Source organism: Diorhabda carinulata, chromosome 7 (genome assembly GCF_026250575.1).
Source record: "Diorhabda carinulata isolate Delta chromosome 7, icDioCari1.1, whole genome shotgun sequence".
Lineage (NCBI taxonomy): Eukaryota > Metazoa > Arthropoda > Insecta > Coleoptera > Chrysomelidae > Diorhabda > Diorhabda carinulata.
This window is the reverse complement of record NC_079466.1, coordinates 14,685,900-14,707,788: the sequence shown is the minus strand read 5'-3', so window position 1 is coordinate 14,707,788 and position 21,889 is coordinate 14,685,900. Positions and strand designations below refer to the sequence as shown.

At 31.5% G+C, this 21,889-nt stretch overlaps 1 protein-coding gene across 2 annotated transcripts in view; it reads right to left on the bottom strand.

Moving 5' to 3' along the window:
* Window positions 1-307: 307 nt before the first annotated feature.
* The window catches only part of LOC130896454 (SCY1-like protein 2), a 133,589-nt gene continuing 112,007 nt past the window's right edge, over window positions 308-21,889 (bottom strand). Inside the window, exons 14-15 of one of the 2 annotated variants that reach the window (XM_057804591.1) lie at window positions 12,284-12,301; window positions 308-2,302 (exon numbers count right to left, since the gene is read on the bottom strand). In XM_057804591.1, coding sequence (XP_057660574.1) covers window positions 2,060-2,302; window positions 12,284-12,301 — 261 coding nt within the window. In that variant the 3' untranslated portion in view covers window positions 308-2,059. The remainder of the gene's footprint in view (window positions 2,303-12,283; window positions 12,302-21,889) is intronic. The other variant, XM_057804592.1, reaches the window with a different exon arrangement.

The following is a 21,889-nucleotide window of genomic DNA, read 5'->3' as shown; positions in this document are numbered from 1 at the left end:
GTTCAAGAGACAACAGACTACATGATAACTCAATACCAATTAGACTGTAGATAAACAGTAGAAAATCAATGACACAGCAAAACGATTACCAAAAGCATTATATCATTAGAAATAAATCAAGTCGAGTAATTTTGCGATTTAACAAAGCATAATAAGTACTGTAAATGATATAGAAAGAAAATAGACAATGTACAAAAGTTATTCTATAAACTATGGTCTTCAGCTATTATCAAGACTATTTTTGACCATAATAAAACCTGTTTAAATGAGGCCGAATCATGGACATATAGTAGAAAGATATTCGAGACAATTCGAACGATCATTAGCTGGTGTGATCGAGTTATCAGCAAATTTTTTTGGCCAATTATGATAAATAATTGACACCTCTGGAACATAACTGAAGAAAAGAAAATGGACGTTACGATTACGAAACTGAAATGGAGATGATTTGGTCATATACTATGTGAACATAGACAGGCAAGCATTTAATTATAATACCACAGACAGAAGAAAAAGAGGTAGACCTGTACGAGCATTGAGAAGAGCTATCGAGAAAGAACTGCAACAGATGATTTTAACATAGAAAGAAGCTACAGAAATAGCCAAAAACAAAGGTAAGTGGAGAGGCCTCGTCAACAAAATTGGACGAAATTCACAGACCGACGCAAGTTAGTTTTAACACAATTAACCAATAGGTGCCGTTTGCTGTACTAGGAGCTATAAGACGATTATAAAGAAATCTGAATCTGAAAGAAATCGTTCAATTTTACGAATGCAGTTTGATATGTACTTGATTTATTGAAATTCAACCAGGTTGGAGTTTTAGTTCTGTTTTAATCCCATATAAGATGATGGAATGAGATTTTTGTTTTCAAAATGAAAATAAAAAAGCGTTTGGATCAGTATAAGGTGATTTTTCTTCAATATTGACCGTGAAAGATTGGTTTAAAGAGTTTCAACGTAGTCGTACGTCCGATTAGCAGCATCCAGGTGTCTTGGAAACGGCTACCACAAATAATCAAAGATCTCATATTAACAGAGCACCCATTGAAGAAGCGCGAGATATCTGAAGCAATAGGCATTTCAGAAGGTCGCTGGGGTCATATTCTGCAAGAAAATTTGGTCATGGAAAGGTTGTAGACGCCATAAAATCACTACAGTACAATCCGAAGGAGTTTTTACATCGTTTCATGAAAGTAGTGGACACATGGCTCCAAGGTTACACATCAAAGAACAAAAACAGTTAAAACAGTGGGAGTGTACCAGAAAACGTGCTTCAAAGAAGACTAAGACTGTCCTATAGGCTTTTTAGCATCCACAAGATGTAATCCACATCAACTACTCCAAGAATGTCAATGACTTGGGGTAATAACTACTGTTTCATATATCGTATCTTCCAGATAAGATCCTAGTGATTTTTTTTATTCTCAAACTTGGAATATTCACTAGTAGAAATTTGATTGAAGCTAGAGTCAAGTGTATGTAACTGAAAGGAGACTGAATTGAAAGAATACTCGTCATTTGAACTATACTCCTATATCGTTTCACCAGTAGGTTGCGGTTGGTTTTCATTTTGCGTCATTGAAAACCTATATTATGATTATACGCATACTATTGTGTTATGATATTCCACCCTTTTAAATATTTTTGCACTATTTGATAATATTGGTATAGTCTATGCTAAAAATATGGATTCACAACCTTGTAGGGAAAATTCCATAATAAATTGGTACAGGTAATAAGCCCTTGAATATTGTCTCATAAATTTGTAAGCTTCCTTTAACATTAATTAGTGTTAATCAACGTAACTATGATTTGTGAACAATATTCACGCAATCTGGTTTATAAATGCAGACCTGAAAATAATTCAAATCAATCATTAAACGGTTTACTTCAAAATTAATCATGTTATTGTATACTTGTACCATAAATTTTTTCAATATAATTTCATTTGACATACCAACGCCGCCACTCAAAAACCCTCACTATATTCATCATGATGTCTGGGGACATGATCTGATTTGATTCATCGTAAGTGTTCGGTCATACGTACGTACGTTCAGCTAAATGTTATATTCAATGAGGGGCATTTCCTAACAGAGCTACTAGACATTGTTCGGCTGTTGATCGGTTGTTGTGAAGAGGAGGTGAGTCTTACCATGCCTGAGCCCAGCTGTTGGAGTAGCCCTTGAGAGCCCTGCGAGCCCCCAAATACGGCCGAAGGTCTTCTAGAACGGATACTTTGCATGCTGCTACTCACGAGAAACGGTACGCTGCTGCTTGTGTTAGGCATTGAACCTCCCTGAAAAATAGTGGCGGTAACAGCATTAAATACTGGTTTAAATTGAATATCAAGCGCAAAAGTTTTTCTTTGAAGTAGAAAGACTTCAGATGAATTAATTTTTTTTTTCAATTTTCTATCGTCAGTTTCAAATTTAACGAAGAGTAAACAATGGACTAAACGTTATAATGTTCAGGAAAGACATGCCTTGGTAGTTGATTACAATTGCTTTTTTATGTATTGAATCTAGTATCCTCAGGTTATGCTTGGTCTTAAAGAGGGCCACAAGTTTTTGGGAAGCTGTCTTAGCTAATTCGGCCACGTATCTATACCAGGACATATTACTCCAAATCTCAACGCCCAACAAGGGAATTTGAGGTGATGTTGATATTTTATGTCCCGACAAGACCAAATCCTGAGCTGCACTCCAAAATGTATCAGGTTTGTAGTTTTGTTTTGTCGAGTAGATCGTTGATGAGCAGATGAAATAGATTAGGTGACAAAATGCATCCTTAAGGAGGACTAGCGTTGACCTCAAACTTTTCTGAGGTGTGTCCATCGATAGTGACCTGGATGGATCGATCTTTGCGAAAGATACCAAGCCAGTCGATGAATGAGAACAACAAACGATATGGTATTAATTTATTTAGAAGGTTAATGTGCCAAACTCCAATACGATTGCTCTGGATTCTCCATATTTCTCTATAACTTCAGTCCATACGTTGGCTGGGGTCTCCCCGATTGATATATATTTACGAAAACCGTATTGATGATCGCTGATGATGCCTTTTTTCCTTTTTTCCATATTGGTTGGACTAGAACACTCATTTGGTGTTCATTATTGTTTCTTATGTTCTAAGTTTATTTGTGAGATTGCGTTTGAGGTTAGTTTATTACTGAAAAGTTAGTTCTTTATCAATTTTTCCACATTTTTTATAATTGCTTTTCAATAAAAATCTGACGGCGTTCATTTCTCTGAATATCAGTTGTATGTACTACCATTGAGGTTTGAGCAAAAGTCTTTAGATTGGATTTTGAAGGTTATCTCATGTTTATTTGGATTTTTATTGCTTCCACATCTTCTTCTATTCCTATTTTTAGTATTTTCTATTATACTGCACTATTGTAATTGAGATTATGACAAAAAAGAAGGTGAGTTTTACCAAACAGAATCATGGATTCTATATTTCTAACAATGGATGTTTCAATGATATATTTGCTATGGATAACATTCAAAAAGCAAATTCATGATAAGTCACAAAACAAAGTTAATATCTAAATGAAGACTATTTCAAAAGTGAGAAAACTTTCCTATTTTTCAAATCTGAAGCGGACGATAGAAAATGTGGGTTACATAGATTCCTTTCTTTCTTCGCATTCGTTGTTATGGATATAAAATTATTCATTTCAATGTATTCATCCAAGCAGGAGTCTTTGTTGTGTATTTATTTTGAGATAGCAACATTTGAATTATTAAAAACTTCACAACATATACGTATAGTATAAGGAAGATATATAGTTATACATTAATATCAGAATAACTCAAATTTCAAAAAAAGTTGATAAAATAATGATTCAACAGAGAATAGTTTATTTTGTGAAGTTTTCGCTTTGATAAAATTAAGATACGACTTATTTCTTAGCATTATGGTTCTTGATCTCGCATTGAATGTGAAGCAAATGAAACATTTAGCACATATAATATGTGAAATCTATTGTTAATTCACTTAAGATACTGTAAATCGCTTTTTGAACAAAGATGCGTGTTTACAATTTTGAATTTCAATTGGACTCTTCACATATACATAGAATAATATCTAATCAAAATATAAACTCATAAAATGATTCAAATACTTGAAATTCTTCGAATTAAATGATCAAAATATGAGAGATTTTTAGATTAAGAGGTTTGTTGTAAAAAGATTTTCACTATAATTTAAATTTGCACGAAGCTTCTAATGAAAACTGTGCAATTAAAGTCAATAATATTTTTATCTATAAATATTGATTTGAATCATTGAATTCCATTTGTCACAGAATAAACATTTTACGTATGTATTAACTTGATTTTGAACATTTTGGGTATTGAAATCATCTCAAACAGCTTCTTATGAGTTTATAAAATTATTAAATATTCAAAAAACAGAAATTCGTCAACATATTTTTTTCATTTAATGAACATTACATCGAGTTGGCGAGGAAACGAAATATAGATATTTTTCAGGAAAATTCAGTGGTCTTATAGTGTTAAAAAAAAATACCAACACTATAATAAAATTCATTTTTTTCATACTGTACTCTGAAATAGACCTAATATTACAGATTTGAGTTCGGAAAATTGTACTTTATGGTAACCTTGCACTTTATTTTACTTCTATTAATTTTTACGTGACTTATATTAATTTTTATTTCTCTAAATAATAACAGAATAATGGAAGGAGCCATTTTTCAGTAAAATTGTCCAATGTGATATTCCATATTTCAATATAATTTTGTTTTTCATTTATAACCGAAAACAGTATGAAAAGGAACATATGACGATATACGTCCGTAAAGTACCGTATTACGATTCTCGATTAGATCTTCTTGACTCGGCTCCTTCGTCGCCTCGTCCGTAAACATCTATCTCGAACCGTATCAAGTCACTTCCCGGACTTATAACGTAAATAATTTTTATTATTCTCAAGTCAACAATCAATTTTGTATTTTTTATATCTTCTGTATACAAAAAATGCTCCTTGAATTAATTTTTTTCGTATCATATTTTTGTTGTCATACTATCAGCAATATTCTGAACTAATTTCTGATCATCCACTTATTAATGATTGAGAGAAATATAATACATCAAATCTGTTTCCACCAGTTCATGGAAGAGAGTCCAAATTATCAACTTAACACAACTTTTCCCCATAAGGTATATAGTATACACATAATAAACCCTTTCTTAGAAACATTTTCTCTATATTTCTGTACGCTATTGATCTTATTCCTTGCTTTTTATTAAAATTACAACACATATGAACAAATTTCTAAATTGTTCAACAATTATTGTAAAATTAAAGGCTGAAAGAAATATTTTTTGAAATGTAATCATATAATGTTATGGATCATAAGACTTCCTATAATTTTTATGCAAAAATGAATGATTCAATATCGTCAAACACTCGATTTTCAAGTACGCCAAGCTGTACAGAATAGGCAACAAAGAGCGGCCATATCTCAGGAACACGTGAAGAGAAAATATAAAATTGAAGAAGAACATTTTTTCAGAATTCACCCACTCAAGTGGCACTTTATATACGATAGGTTAAGTTAGGTTAGGTTAGGTTAGGTTAGGTTAGTTTAGGTTAGGTTAGGTTAGGTTAGGTTAGGTTAGGTTAGGTTAGTCTATCTCTTCAAATAAGAGATGGGGGAAAGTGGAAACTCCGTTAGATGCAGGAGATTCAACAGAGTCGTTGGTCTGTGATTGAATGGTGCGGGACAAAGAATTGGGCTAATTTTTGTCAGTCAGGCAGTTAATGGAGAAAAATCATTTAACTTTTTGAAAAACAAATTGCCACATACCCTCAGTAATTCGTAGTATCATGTTCTAACAACTTGCTCAGAGTTTTATTTGTGGTGCCAAATAACAAATCTCATTGACACTAATAGATACACGACAAGAGATGATTGAAAGAATACGACAGGCAATAGGAAATACTTTAATTGCAGAAATTGAAAGTGCTTGTTTAGAAAACGATTTTGAACACCTAGGGTGCCGCTAATTAGGTATTTAATTATCTGAGTTGTTGACTGTTAGATTTGTTACATGGTTTATTCAATGATTTGTTCTCAGTATTTAGATAACGCCATCCAGTAGCAATAACAAGATGATTATGAGAACAACTCAAATCACCGCGTTTGAAGAAAAATTCTCGCCGTTAATAGTATTTCTTAAGATATCTCGGAACAAACAAAAGATATTGATAAGCGGTTTTCGTTGTTTCTACATCAAGTTTACTTTTGGAAGATTTGATAGAACTTTTATGCTTTCATTCAAATTTATCAAAAAATAGAAAATATATGAAACAGCTTACTTTAGCATTGAGGTTTCTATTTGAATTGCCAGGACTATATAGGGTGTTTCTAAATAAATAAACAAAATTCAAGGCATGATTGCTCGTGTAATATTAGAAGAGCTTTTTCTATAACAAAATTTCTTCAGTCCACTCGCTTCTGAGATATCACTATAAAAAGGTGGCTACTAAATTATTATTTTTTCTTTGCGAGTGCACGAAAATTTCAGAACATTACTGAAATTTAAAAAAAAAAATAAAAACTCAAATTTAGTTACCACATTTTAAAGGTTATATCTCGGTTGGTCTGAGGAAATTCTGTTTTAATAAAGATCCATCTTAATTTCATAGGAGCAATCACCTCCTGACTTTTGTCGTATGAATTTAGAAGCATTCTGTATATGGGTGATTCCGTTCTAACTGTGATTTTTTGTATTCAAAATTTCAAGATTTTAAAATTTAACTTTTCTAACTTTTTTATGCATATTATTCATCTACTTTACTGTAAAAATAAAACTCTAAGAGGAATTTACTACAACTTCAAAGTATCACGAGCAAGACACAAATGTCGGATTTTGAGTTCCACGGTACTGACTCATTTATCCACGGTACTGACATGGTAACTTAAGATATTAAACAACAAGTGCATCAATTTTCCTCAGTTTGATCATAAACATTAGAATTTATAAGGTAATTAGTTTAAATCATTTGTTACGACAAAAAAAATTAATAATTTATCGGTAAATTCTAGGAATGGACATGACACGGTACTGACATTCAAGTGATGTAGTATAAGTTTTCTTTAAGTGGCAAGTTATATTGTATAAAAATAATGTTTAAATATCTTAAGAATTATTCAATTAACACAAAATTTTTATTAATTGATTATTAATTAATGACTAGTACAAAAAAACAATACAGGACATTGAATATCACAGTTAGAACGGAATCACCCATATATTGTGAATTGCTGGATAGAAGCTCTTTCAATTTACATCAAGTTTATGGAAATCGGCTAAGCAGAACCGGACTTATAAGCGTTTTTTCATAACAAGTTCCCCACTCTCCCCTACCTCTTATTTAAAGACTGTCTTTTGGAATCAAAAGTTCAAATATTGTATATAAAATTATGTAAATTTTACTTTTTATATTTTTGAATACGCCCTCTAGTGGTGGCCCTAAAATTCTAAAAATAATTTCCACGTATTTCCCGAATGTAATATAATCAATTCCTGAGGGAATCTTACTTGCCCACCTGGTATAGAAACTTTGGTTTACGTACACGTTGTTTTTTTTTCTTAGCTCTTTTTTGAAAAATACAATTTTGATGAAATTGCTAGTACAGAAATAAAAATTTGGTCATTTTTGAAAGTTTTAATTGAAAAACTCGATTATGATGTACGTCGTATTTCCATTAATAATAAAACAATACAAATTAATTTAATAATGAAAATTATTGGAAGTTTTACTTGTTTTTGTTCTACTTGGAGATGAGCTTTCGATAAAGAAGTATCCATTCATACAATTCAAAGGAAAAGTTTTCCATCGATAAGGAGCGTGCTTTTGTGAAAGAAAAGTTGTTTCTTTCGATTTTCTATTCAGTTGAGATCGTTTCACACCCCTCCTCACCCGGACAAACCGTGTACCCTCTTCAGTTATAAATAAAATGTCAACTTTCGAAAACTCTATGAAACATTGCTCGGACATTTGACACCAATGATGATCACAGGATAGTATCTTTCTCGAAAACTATTTGAGCTAGGATATTGAAGTAGTTTTAGACCTTGGATACTATTACACATTTTTATCTCGCAACTACTTTGTTACAAAGTTTCATTCGGTTGATGCGGTATCATTTTTAGAAAAGTTGCACCATATTTATTCCTTTTCTGTAAAAGTCTTTCTAAAAATAATATACCTTATTTTGGTAGCAGGTAGAAGGTTTCTTATTCGAAAATCAAATAGAGCTGAAAAACAACTGAAAACAGTTGCTTTAGATATCAAAATCCATTAGTGTTTCCTTTCCAGTGGTTCATTGAATTATATATTTGTGATTTAGAATAATATATTTATTCGTTATCATTTACCTGAAGAAATTTTACTAAATGAAAGAGCGACTACGTGGGAGCACCAGGATATTGTAACTCTTCATGTTGCTTAGCGAGTTAAGATATGGTGTCAAAAATGAAAAACCTAGAATTTGTTCTTCTCAATTTATACTACAAGAAGATGGAATAGATATTCATTGTATAAGATTTAGTTTCATTATATACAAATATTTTGCTATTTAACTCATTCCTTATAAAAAACTTTCTATGTTGCAACAAATTTTTGGCTTAGACCCATAGCTTTCCCTTATTTTTCAAGTTATTTTCTAGCGTGTTGCTCGTGGTCTTTCTTTTTTTGCTTTTTCCTGATATTTTCCCAAACATTCTCAATTATCCATACTTTGTATGTAGCCTCTCCATCCTAGTTGGTTCCTTTTGATAAATTCTTGTATAGGTTTAATTTATATATCTTCTCTTGTATACAAGTTTTCAGTTATTCCTTTCACATTTCTTAGATATTTCATTATTTCTGCTCCAATTTTAGTCAATACCCAAAATTCGTAGCTATATAATAGAATTGTTGTTGTTTCTATAGAGATTCATTTTTTATTGCTTGATGTATAGTATATCTTCTTCGCCCCTTTTATCCTCTTGCTTAATTCCAAATCCTGTCTTCCTGTTCCTTCCAACATAGTTCCTAGGTATTATAAACTACCAACTTGTTTAACTCTTTTACATTTGCCACTACCATAACTTCAATTTTCTTTTCGTTCATTTTCATTCCGTTTTTTGCAGATATTTGGTTCTAATTGATACAATTTTCTTGTAGATCCTTCTGGGTTTCTGCTAAGATCATTATATCACCTGTAAAGGTGCGTTCCAATATATTTCTGTCTTCTAGTTTTCGGAATCCAATATGAATAGATTTAATTCGATTTTTTGGGAATTCTAATTGATTTATCTATGTAAACTATGAATAGCAATGGGATCAGAATCTACTTGTCAGACTTCTTGTTGTTGTGAACGTATCTGATTTGATAGTAGTGTTTATTACCTTATTATCACCTTCCCATTATTTAGCTGCTCTACTACTGGAACCAATTCCTCTTCAGTTATAATCCCTTCACTTCCTTCTTGTTCTTCTTGAGTTTTTTCAACTTCTTCTATCTGATGTTCCATTTCGTTATGTCTCCTATTTTTTATAGTAAGTAGTACTTTCCATGGTTCTAATTTCCCTCTAAGGTCTTACAGTATTCTATAGAAGAGTTTCTACTTTGTTTTACTCTATAATTCTAGCTTGTTCCTAAACTTTTCCCATTTCCTCTGCTTATAGTGTAGCACGACTATTTTACTTTATTCTCTATAATATTCGCAACGTTTCTGCATTTTTCTTTGGTATGTTTTCCTTCTACATTTCAGCTTGAGCTTTCATCACATCAGTCCACCATACTGTCTGTTTCTTGTTATCATTTTATCTGATTGTCACACAGACATATCTTGCAAATCTGTGAAGATAGTTGTTTAGAAAATATAATACAAGAAATTTTGACGGAATTTTTGCTATATAAACCTTATCATCAGTCTAAGGTACTTTAACTGGGTTATGTGGCCAAATTGATGACTGTGCTTAAAGTTCTGGAAGTGAAAGTCCCACGCAACTGTAACTGAAACGAGAAATTGCATTATTCAATGGGAGGCTACCTCCATAATTCCCTCCAGAACTAGTAACTTCAGCTTGGTCCTTATGCTCTTCGGAGATGTGGAAACTTTTCTGATATGTCCTGGTTCTGAGGTTCACATGGAGTCCAAATATTATATAATATGATTTGCATTTTCTCATCTTGTTCTCTCAATCATTTCTTTGTGTTTTGCTATATTTAAAGAATTGTTTTATATATTTTCATTTATCTACTTGACTGAAAATTCCTCAGCTGCATAGGTAACGGAGAATATTGAGATATCTTGAATTTAGATAATTTATATCTGGAGAAAAATTGGTATTTTCATCTAGGCGGTATCTTGCCAATCAACTTTTTTCTTTTTCCTCTCAAATCATGGGAAATTGACACGTGTTATCTCTATGGAATGGCTCAGTTTTGTTTACTAAAATGGTCCTAGAAGTACCTGGCCCAACAAAGAAAACGCAACAATATATTTGTTTTTCAACGTAAGCTCCTTTTAGATCCTCATAATAGCCATTAACTGCTGATATCACCTCTTCATTGTTGTAAAATCTTTGACCACCAAGCCATTTTCTCAAGTCTGGGAATAGAAAATGATCCATCGGGGCAAAATCTGGCGAATATAGTGCATGAGGTAGCAATTTAAACTTCAATTCAATAATTTTGTCCATTGCAATAATGGATGTGTGAGCTGGTGAATTATCTTGATGAAACAACACTTTTTTTTAGAAAAATGTGGCCGTTTTGCTTGATTTCTTCACTTGAACGTTGCAAAAAGTTAGCATAATACTCGCTGATGATAGTTTCGCTTTTTCTTAAGTTATTCAATGAAAATTATCTCACGCGCATCCCAAAAAACCGACGCCATGACCTTGTCTGCAGATGGAACGGTCTTTGCTTTCTTTGGAGCCCGTTCTGCCTCTTTACCTCTTTAGTACATTGTTTTGTTTGTTCTTCTGTTTCGGGTGTAGAGTGATGGACCCACGTTTCATCCATGGTTATGGAACAGCGCAAAAATTCTGCATCATTTCTGTGAAACATAGGCAAACACTTGATGGAAATATTTTCACGACGCTGTTTTTGTTTCATATGCAAACTGTCAGTTATTATGCGATGTACCATACTTTTTGAAATGCCTACTTCTGTCTATGTTAGTCGTTACCTCATTTGTTCGACCACTGCGATCCTGGTCTTCGCAGGTCGTACGGCCTTGTTTAACTCTGCTTTCCAATATTTTATTGTTCATAATGAAGCAGAGTAGAATTTAGTGCAGCTTTTATAATGGTTGGGCTAATGCCTTTCAAATAAAAGTATTGAATCACACAAAGATGACCAATTTTTTCTATGTTTACCAATTGACTGGAAACATTCACTTTTGACGGCTGCCAAGCAAATACCAAAAAACGTGGCTTATTCACACTTGAAACATATGATGTATAGATAGATTTCCAATACAGTTATATTTTTCAAGTCTTATAGTATTAATGTTAAAAATTTCATTGTATTTCAATAATTTATGAATTGGATGATCAAGATTTCTAATCAATGGCAGTAGATTTTCTGTTTATTACTCAATAGGATTCTATACACGACAGTTATCTTGAAAGTTTACGACCTTAATCTGTCAATTTGAATTCAGAGATAAGTTTGCGCATGTGGTAAGAGATTCCACCTAAAATTTTATCCATTTAAATGGCAAAGTTAGAAAGTAAATGCTTGCTTAAATGTGTAAGTTGTTAACTATCAGATTTCAATGTCTTCAACGAAGAAATATACTGAAAAAAACCTGTATTTGATAGAGCATTGAATGCTATGTTAAATATAAGATTTCAAGCCACACAAATTTCATTAAGATCGCTTCCTCACTGACTACCTCTTGCATTAATTATGAATAGTAATGATTTTATATTATGCCACTACCTGGTACAAATTTTTGTTCCTAATGCCAATACATACCAGGTAGTTAACAAGCCTGAATAGTTAAATTTCTAACTGAATTTCTCTCCAAATTAAATAACACTCTCAACATAAATGGACTCACCGTGTTGTTTACCTACTAAACTTCGCTAAATGTTCAACTCTGCTTAATCAATATTTAGTTTCCTCGTCAAAATTGGTAAAATATACAGAATGTCTCAATATCGGATAAATCTCAATGGAACAATAATATAATTGAGTCACTCTGTGATTACGATGAAGATGATGACATATACTCACTATCATGCTCCGTGCAAGCTGAACAAAGACAGAGCAAAATCAACACAAACGGCAACAATATGATAATGAAAGCAATGGACGAAATAGGCCAGTGAATGGTTACATTCATTAACTTGTAAATAGTGGCAAGCCATCTTACTATATATTATATAACATAAAATATTCATAAATTCACGATTTGAAGTCATTAATTCTAGAAATTCCAGTTAATGATTACACCATCATCATTTCTTAAGTATCTGGATTATTCCTGATGATTTGATTATAACGTATATTGAATTGAAATCTTGTAAGAACGTTGAATTGAAATTAATAATCGATCTTTCTCCAGAATTTGATTGTTATAATTCATTTATCTAATAAATATTTTATGCCGAACTTTCTGGACGTACAAGATTTCATACAAACATTTTAAATTATTGGTACGTATAAAGTTAATGTATGAACAGCAAAAACATTAGGAAATACAGAATTAAATAGTCAGTTATATTTGAGTTAATATATAAATCGTGATTTTTCGAATTCGGCCAAATCACTGAAATTACTGAATTGTCGTCCGTTTCAAGTTCGAAAGTAATTGCTTACACGGCAACCAGCTTACAACCTTTTAAAATTACGAGTGAACTAAATTGTTCTATTTTCATTAATATGAAAAAATGAAAATAAATGATATTGCCTTGTGGGTTTTTGAAAAATAATCATATTATTGAGTTGTGCAACTAAAAGCAACTCTCATAACCTATTCTGTTCAATCCAATTCGAATCTTGGCTATTTCGAAAAAAAAAAATATCTTTTTGTGACTCGTCTGTTTGGTTTTTTCCTGCCTTCTAACTTTGGTGCCTTTGGTCCATAAATGAATAATATTGAACAGCCAGACATTTATTTATATAGATATACTATGAAAACGTTGAAAAAGGGTTAAATTTAGTTCAAATCACTGTTTTCTTATTTGATAATTCTCGAAAAGTCTTTATACATTCGATAAGGCTGGATGATTTATAATTCCATATAGGATAAATTTTTTTTCATTTTTTGTATCAATATATTATAATTTCTTACTTTTCCTATAACGCTGATCTAAATTTAGGATGATAATTTTCATCAATTTAATTCAAAATTAGTTTAAAACAATAAGAAAAAATTTGATATTCGATGTACTCTGGTCTTTATCAAAATATATTTTGAATTTCTTCAATTTCCTATTTCTTAACCTTTTGATATGTTTATGTTTCTAAATGTTCTTGATTTTAGGTCTCTTCTGTTTCTAAATTAGTTAGTTTTATCAAATAATTTTTGAAAAGTAGATAAAATTGACGTTTAGACTTTTGAAAAAACTAAATTTGAAACAAAAGAGACCTGAAATCAAGAAAATTTAGAAACATAAACATATCAAAAGGTCTAAGAAATAAGAAATTAGAGATTCAAATCAAAATATATTTTGATAAAGACCAAAGTAGATCGGATAATAATCGGATATAAATTCTTATTATTTTAAACTAATTTTTAAACAAAAGAGACCTAAAATCAAGAACATTTAGAAACATAAATATATTTTGATAGATCTAAAATCAAGATAAATCGTTATAGAAATTATAGAAAAAGGGAAAAGTTGAAGAATGATTATTCGTTTATCAAGACACTAAAGATCATACTTGGTTAGCCAATAATAAATTTTCTCCAGTTTTTGGTATTCGACTATCAGAGGCTGATACCACTAATATAGCTCCATCCATCCGTGATACTCCAGAAATCATATTTTTCATAAAATCTGCAAGGCCAGGACAATATATGTAAGCTTAGCTTCTTATTTCTATCTCTTGCTTTTTCTTTTGGAGCATTGTCGATCTAATCTTAAGGTACAAATTCTGGTAATCCATTTTATGTATTATCTAAGTTAATATAGCAGGCAAAGTTGTTTGCCCATGAACCACGTACCTACATTAGTGTTTTCTAACATTAGTACAATATTTTCCAAAGAGTTTGGTTTTCCTCTTCTTATAATGACAAATTCGGATGAAGGTTGGCGATTATCATGACTATTTGTATTCTATTCATAGCTGCTCTCAACAACTCAAGTTTCACAGCCATGATATTCCTCGTCGTCCTATACCTCTCTTTCCCTCTATATTTCCCTGCATAATCAATCTCTGGAATTCGTGTCGTTGTCACTTAATTCTTCTCTAATTCCACATTTCAAAGGCTTACAGTTTCTTCAATATTGCTTTGTTTAAACTAGCTGCCTCCCTCCGTATCAAGTATGTGTAACATTTTATCATTCTTTCTTTCAATTCCTTATTCAAGTTTTTACAACAAAAGAAGTTTTTCATTTCATAAAATGCACTGCGAGCAATTTCAATTCTTACTTTTATCTCTTCAGTGCTGTCATTTCTCGAATTAATCCCAAATCCCTAGATATTTGTATTTTGGCAAATTTTTGTTCATCTTTACTTATATAGTTTCAGCTAAAATATGAAAATTGGCGTACATAAACCAACGGCGTATTGGAATTTTTTTTACAATATATTTTTCTACTACAGTGCGTAAAATACGTACTTTAATAACACTTTCTAGTGCGTGAGACTTAACTTTACACACTAGTGCGTATAGAAACATATTTTAAGCAGTAGTGCGTAGAAAATTATTAGTTCTTCGTTACTTAGTGGCTAAAGCACAAAGATCAGATGCGGGAGGTCCCAAGTTCAAGTCGCGCTCATACTAATGTGGTAAACATTATCGAAAAAGGCTACTTTACACACTTGGTATATAAATGTTATATAAAAACACTATGATCAATGTAGTATATGAGTATCATTCATCATATCACAATTTATTTATTAATTACATTAACTTCACTTCTTTTTTTAGAAATTGGTATTATCGCCATATTAAATAATTGACCAATTTCTGATTGATCGATTTTTCACTACCACAATCCATAAATAAGGATAAAATATGGTAAACTTAGTTAAGAGCAAGGACTCTTCCACAAAATATGGAACAATGAAAAAATTATTTCCAATATGTTCAATTTAATTAAAAAAATAATGTTTAGGAATTGAATCACGAAGCTGGATATTTACTGGGGAGAAGTTTAGTCTAGGCAACTTACCAAACGAGTGACAAATAGAGACTTTAATGCCGCATTTTATTTTTTCTAAATAGTCCAGGTTGAAACATACTTGAAATTGGAGCGAGGAGAATAGTTTATAAGTACCGTGTCAACTAAACAATCAGTGATTTTTTTAAAGCAAGTATGACACCAATTGTAATTTTGAATATCTTGAGTACCAAATTGATTTGACTATTACATTATATCTCCTCTATTTTTGATAATGTCGTACCGTTAAGTCATTCCATATTTATTGAAGTTTGGCTCTCAGTCCTCCCACTGCAGTTCCTAATAACATGAAACGTAATTATATCAGCCAATTTTCAACGATTATATTGAGATCAACTTATTATTATTGTAATAGAAATAGTTTGTTAGTTCCTCATTCCTTCCGAATATAGGAAAGTGGAAAAACATCTATTAGGACTAACGTCACCTAGTGAGGATTTTCGATTTGCTTTCTCAAAAACAACGACTTCAAATCACGCAGTCCGATATTTTTTGCATTTTAGCTATAAAAATATAACACATTTTGATTCATTCCTCAGAAATTAGTGGTGAAAAGAAGTGGAAATCATTTCTGTTTTCCCTAAAATAATTAAAATTGTTTTTAATTCTTGTTTAATAAACTGATGTTTTAGATTCATTGAATGTTATTATCTTTTGAAATGTTTTGACACTTTTTCAACTAAAGTAACACTCCAAGATCAAAATACAGCACCAGGAATCAATTTTAAAATAGTTATAACACACTTACAGTTTACAAACTTATCGTTTATATATTTTCAATTATTTTGAATAATATTCAAGAATATCCCAAGTATTGAACAAGTTTCAAAAATTGCTTACCAATATTTACGGTATACATTTACAGATTATCAACTGGCCTAAAACGCACAAAATGAAATAATGGTGGATAATGGAAACATGATTAACAAAGTGAAAAATACTGTGAGAGGTGTTTTGTGAGATATAATGTGGCAACTGGCAACGTCTAACATATATTAGTAATTTGAGGCAATTTAAAAAAATGTAACCTCGTCTAGGGGCTCGCTAAAATAACGCAAAAGAGCCGCATAACGTATATCTTTTCAGAATATCTATTGACGTAATTTATGAGTGTAAAGTCGTGCGAGGTTAATTAATATTTAAGACGTGAATGTAATTGAGCTAGCAGCTTTTTCATTTTCATTATTTATTAAATTGAAAATGATTGGATATGTGAATTATCCGTCTGAAATTGAAACTTCATCTCTTGATAATCTAGCTCAAGTAAACTCACATTTTTATGGATGTATACATTTTTATTTAAATACCTGTAATCATAGTAAGATTTTTTTGTCCAAATTTAATTTCAATTTTTCCGCAATTTTATATTTTAAGTTACACAGATAAAATAAATGTCCTTATTAATTATTTGTAACCCAAATGCCACCGTACTTCAAAAGAAGAGTAGTGGGTAGTTTCCTATTTTATTTTTTATGCAAGTTTCTATTTTCTACCTTTAGGTTTTCGGATACGATCTTTTTAACTGAAATATTTTCAAAGATGGCCGACTTCCGATATAACCGGAAGTCGACAGTAACTTTGTTTTTTTTAATTGAACACCCTGTATATTAATACGTTTTTAAAATCTACATGAAATTTTAATATACTTTTGCCTTTTTTACGAGGATATCTTTAAAGATATGAATTTGGTTCCTATTCGGTTGCTTTTAGCAAAGTCAGACGTATCTGAATCTATGTTGAAAAATAAAATTTCATTTTATACAGGGTTCAAAGTTTAACTTCATAAATATTCAATTACCTTTTATTTTCAAATAGAACCACCCGGTTTTTCTATTTCAATGCATTCAGGGGTAAAAGATAAGCCTACTAGAAGTATACATAAAAAATTGAAACTTGGTGAAAAAAACAATAATAATTTGAAACCTCAAATATCATGGAAACGACTGAAAGTTTATTAGGAATAAGACTAGGATTAGTAAATACAATTTGATATGATTTTTTTCACAGACCTTGACAAGATAAAGAAAAATACTTTTTTATTTCATATTGTTTGTATCAACGGGTCAAAATAAAATTTAGACCACACCTGCATCTCTAAAAGTATTTATGAATTTGCTTTAATTTTTACACCTGAATGCATAAAAACAGAAAAAACCGGCTGGTTCTATTTGAAAATAAAAAGAAATTGGATATTTATAAACTTTGAACACTTTTCATACACACCTTGTATAAAATAAAAAATTCAAATACGTCCGACTTTCCTAAAAGCAACCGAACAGAAATCATTTTCATATCCTCAAGGGTATCCTTGTAAAAAAATAATGTATAAGGGTCTGCAACGATTAAATTTTTTACAAAATAATCAATAACTCAAAAAGTATGCATTTTTCGATACAAGTTTACTAAAATTTTACGTAGAATTCAAAAATGTATTAATCTACAGGGTGTTCTATTCAAAATAACAAAGTTACAGTCGACTTCGGGTAGAACCGGAAGTCGGCCAAGTTTAAAAATATTTTAGTTGACAAGATCGTATCCAAAAACCCAAATTTAGAAATGTTCATGATTTTGATATAAGTATTTTGCCATTTACAGATAGTTTTAACACGTCGTGGGACACCCTGTATAAGCGAAATATGTCGCTAGCTAACGAATTGCAGAATACCATAAATAACGTGTATGTAACTTAACAATCAGTTTTTTCTTAGTATTTATTTAAGGAACGTATTGCAGGTCAACAGTCACCTTCCAACGTTGGATGATCATTGGACAAATGCTGGAACCTTACCAAAACTTACCCAAAGAAATGAAAAAGTGGCAAAAAAGTAATGAACAGCATATAACAGATATAAATTCTTTTAAAATAAACTGTATGACACTGACAACTTTCATACAAAACAAACAGGACAAGAAGTGTGTGTAGTTGTACAAGTATTTGCTCAAACTTCGTTTCAATGTTGGGTACTCATTTGACAATTGACTTTCCATGGCCAACGTTCCAATACCAACGTTGGAAGCAAAACATTCGTCGAATGACAAGCGTACCACCATTACACGTTGCGTCCAATCATACCAGCGTCTAACTTTGGAAGCATTGGTTAGGATAGGTTAAGTTAGGTTAGTCAACTTAGAAAAAACAATTTCTAAGCTATCTAGGTTGATCTTTTATTACATCTAATATAACTTCTTCTTTTTTTCGTAGCCTTATGTGAATTAATTACGGCTACTAAATGATTTTCTGATAAACAGGATGTCCCAAGCGTAGTTGAACAAATCAAACTGGATGTGCCTGGTTTATTCCACTATAGAATGCTTAAGATATGAAATTTTTTGAGACGCTCAATAATATAAGTACTTTATTTTCCAGAATACCGGCAATTGTTATGAAAAAAGCTGATAATTTCATCCAAGTAGTGAGATATATACATCTAGCTAATGTTTATCATGAGTCCAATCAGCTTAACGTTGCAGTCTTATGAATTTGAGCTCGTTTTCTCGAGCAATGACCTCATTATTGAGAGCTTGACCTCATAAACAGTATTTAATCACTTAAACTTTGTATACCCATGATAATACATTTCCTCCGTACATGAAACATAAATACAGAGGGTGTCTCATAATTTATGTCGGTTTTCATAGGTCCTTTACTTCAATTTAAACATGTCGTAACTTGTTAAGACTAGTCTCCAATTCTATCAAGAGTATAATTTGTTAACTTCCCTTCAATAATTTTCTTTTATTCCTTAACGCAGTAGTTTTTATGTTATATGCATGTAAAATGATAAAAAAAATGATGAAATTGAAGACATAGCTATTGATCAAACGGCAAAACGTTGGATGCAGTATAAAACTAGCTTAGTACCAGCACCTTCATTCTCGGACACCTTTGGACCTTCCAAAGATACCATACATCCCCATTTGAAATTATTAGGTGAGTTAGAAAAGTGGATAGCTCCCTATCCTGTCTATCATCTTTTTTCAGACGAATTGTTTCTTGCCTAACAGCCCGAACTTGTTGCATGAAAGTCCAAGGAATGCTTTCACCAAGATAACATAATTAACTTTTGACGGGGGTGAAACGGTGAATAATAAGCCTGATTATTGTCACTAAAGTGGGGAAGTCAATTAAGGAATGTATATCAGAAGACACGAAACGTTCTTGTCCTTAGGGAAATTCTGCAACGGCCAAAATATAGAGTGTTAGATCTAGATCAATGCAGCCCGTGAAGAAAAAGCTTCCTGAAGGAAATCTTATGTTTTCGCGAGATATAGCATTTTGTCTTCCGGCGAGGAGTTCTCTGCTGTATTAAATTATGATACTTTTGAGTTTTCCATTATTTACAATTTACCATAGACTACAAGATTCATTTATAATAATTTAATGGAATATCTTAAAACAAAAATTCGAAAGCGAACCGACTGGGTGCTGCCTCAGTGATTTTAAACATGTGTAATTACAGTATATTAACCTTTGTTTCGATGTAAATAATTAAATTGAAACAAACACTTTGCACGGATTTTCTGACGCCTCACCATCAACATATTTAACGTATCGATTTCTTTCTAAACCTAAAAATGAAAAAAGTTTTCCTATGGGATATACTGTATATAAAATAAAGAGTGTCTCTCAAAATTTGATTAAAACACTAGATTGACTGAGTTATTTAATAATGCTCTCATTTAAATCAAAATTGCCTCTTCATTCAAAAATGAATATAAAAAAACGTCAAGTGTAACGAACGATTTATGAACTGTATCCTTGTAAGCAAAAAATGGTAATCAACGTATTTCAAAACGACCATTCTACTTTTTAACAAGTTGATCTAAATGAAGAAATTGTGACTTTTCATATTTATAATCATTTTATTTGTTGTATTCATATTCGTATTGTATCTTTCTCCTTATTAAAGCTATGTCACTTTACATTCGGTTGTCCGCTTCAAACATTCGAACACTTTTAGTTTTAATCAATCTATATTCGCTGAAATATTTATGTAATAATGAATAATAAATATCAACTAAATTTATTTACTATTTGTTTTAATTGTCACCCAGTAGTAGTGATGTTAAATTAACTGATATTCCATGAAGACTAATCCATTTGCACCTGATTCTTACAATAATAAAGAATCCGACTCTTCTCATCTACTGCATTTAGAAAAAAGATTCTTCAACATCTGCAATGATGCGACTAAAATCATCTACCTAAATCTTCGAAAACAGTCAATTATCGCTGGGAGATGAATCTGGAGAATATGGTGGAAGTTTTACTAAGTAGAAACCTGCTTGAGTTGTATAACGACTGCATACGTCTTATCGAGTTGAATTGTGAGAATTTTTTACTTGTGTTTACTTCGGTAGTAAAAAAATTATGTACCACGTGGTATGGGAGATCAATACCTTTAACCATTTGCGTAACAGAAAACACGTCATCTATAGTTTCTCAACTTACTGATATTTCATGAAGACTGATCTAATTGCTTCTGATTCTTACAATAATAAAGAAGAAAAGATATGATTTCAATTCTTCTCATCTAATGCATCTCGAACAAGATGGTTCAACATCTGCAATGATGCGACTAAAATTAAGTTCGTAAATCTTCGAAAACAATAAATAATCGCTTGGAAGTAAATCTGGAGAATAGAAGAAGCCTGCTTGTGTTGTATAACGACTTCATACGTCTGATCGAGTTTACTTGTGAGCAGCAATTAACAATTTTTGTACCACATGGTAAGGGAGACCAATATTTTTAACTATTTGCCCAACAGACAACACGACATCTATATTTTTGTGTGTGGTTGTGGGTGCTTTATCTACTTTTTGCTATGCAGTCAATGCTTTCAATCACTGCGCTTTGCTCAACACGATTTACTTTACTGGCTCCTCCTTTCACCATGCTTCATTTAATTCAGATATGTCGGTTTCTATTATGAATCTATGCGTCATAGTTCATAATGTGACTTGACGATAAATAATTACTATGATCAATAAATGTATTAAAATTTCAGCGAAGGGATCAGGCTAGATACTTTTCGTATAAAACTATTTTCGAAATACACATTTTATTAAGTCGGTTTTTCATTGTTTAATTGGATTTTGCAGACCAATATATACACTTAAATTCCACTTATCATCAGATTATGATGAAGATCCCATTTATCTACTAAATTCTTTTCATTCATTTTTTCCCGTAACTGTACTATAAAAGGCTTTTGATTTATACCAACTCCTATCTGGACATCCTGTTTAAAATTGGCAACGCATATAGACACTCGGGATACATATTGGGTTACATTTCATTTAACGCCCACAATGATTTTAGCACCCTTTGTATCGTTCCACTTAAGCGACGTTACCGTTCTCGACCACGACGCGTTCGCTGAAATATTGATGGGTCACAACGGTCTTTTATCAAACAATATCAATAAACCAATCCTAAAACTGAAGCAGCAGGAGAATGCAGTCAAAAATGAAATTCCATGTTAA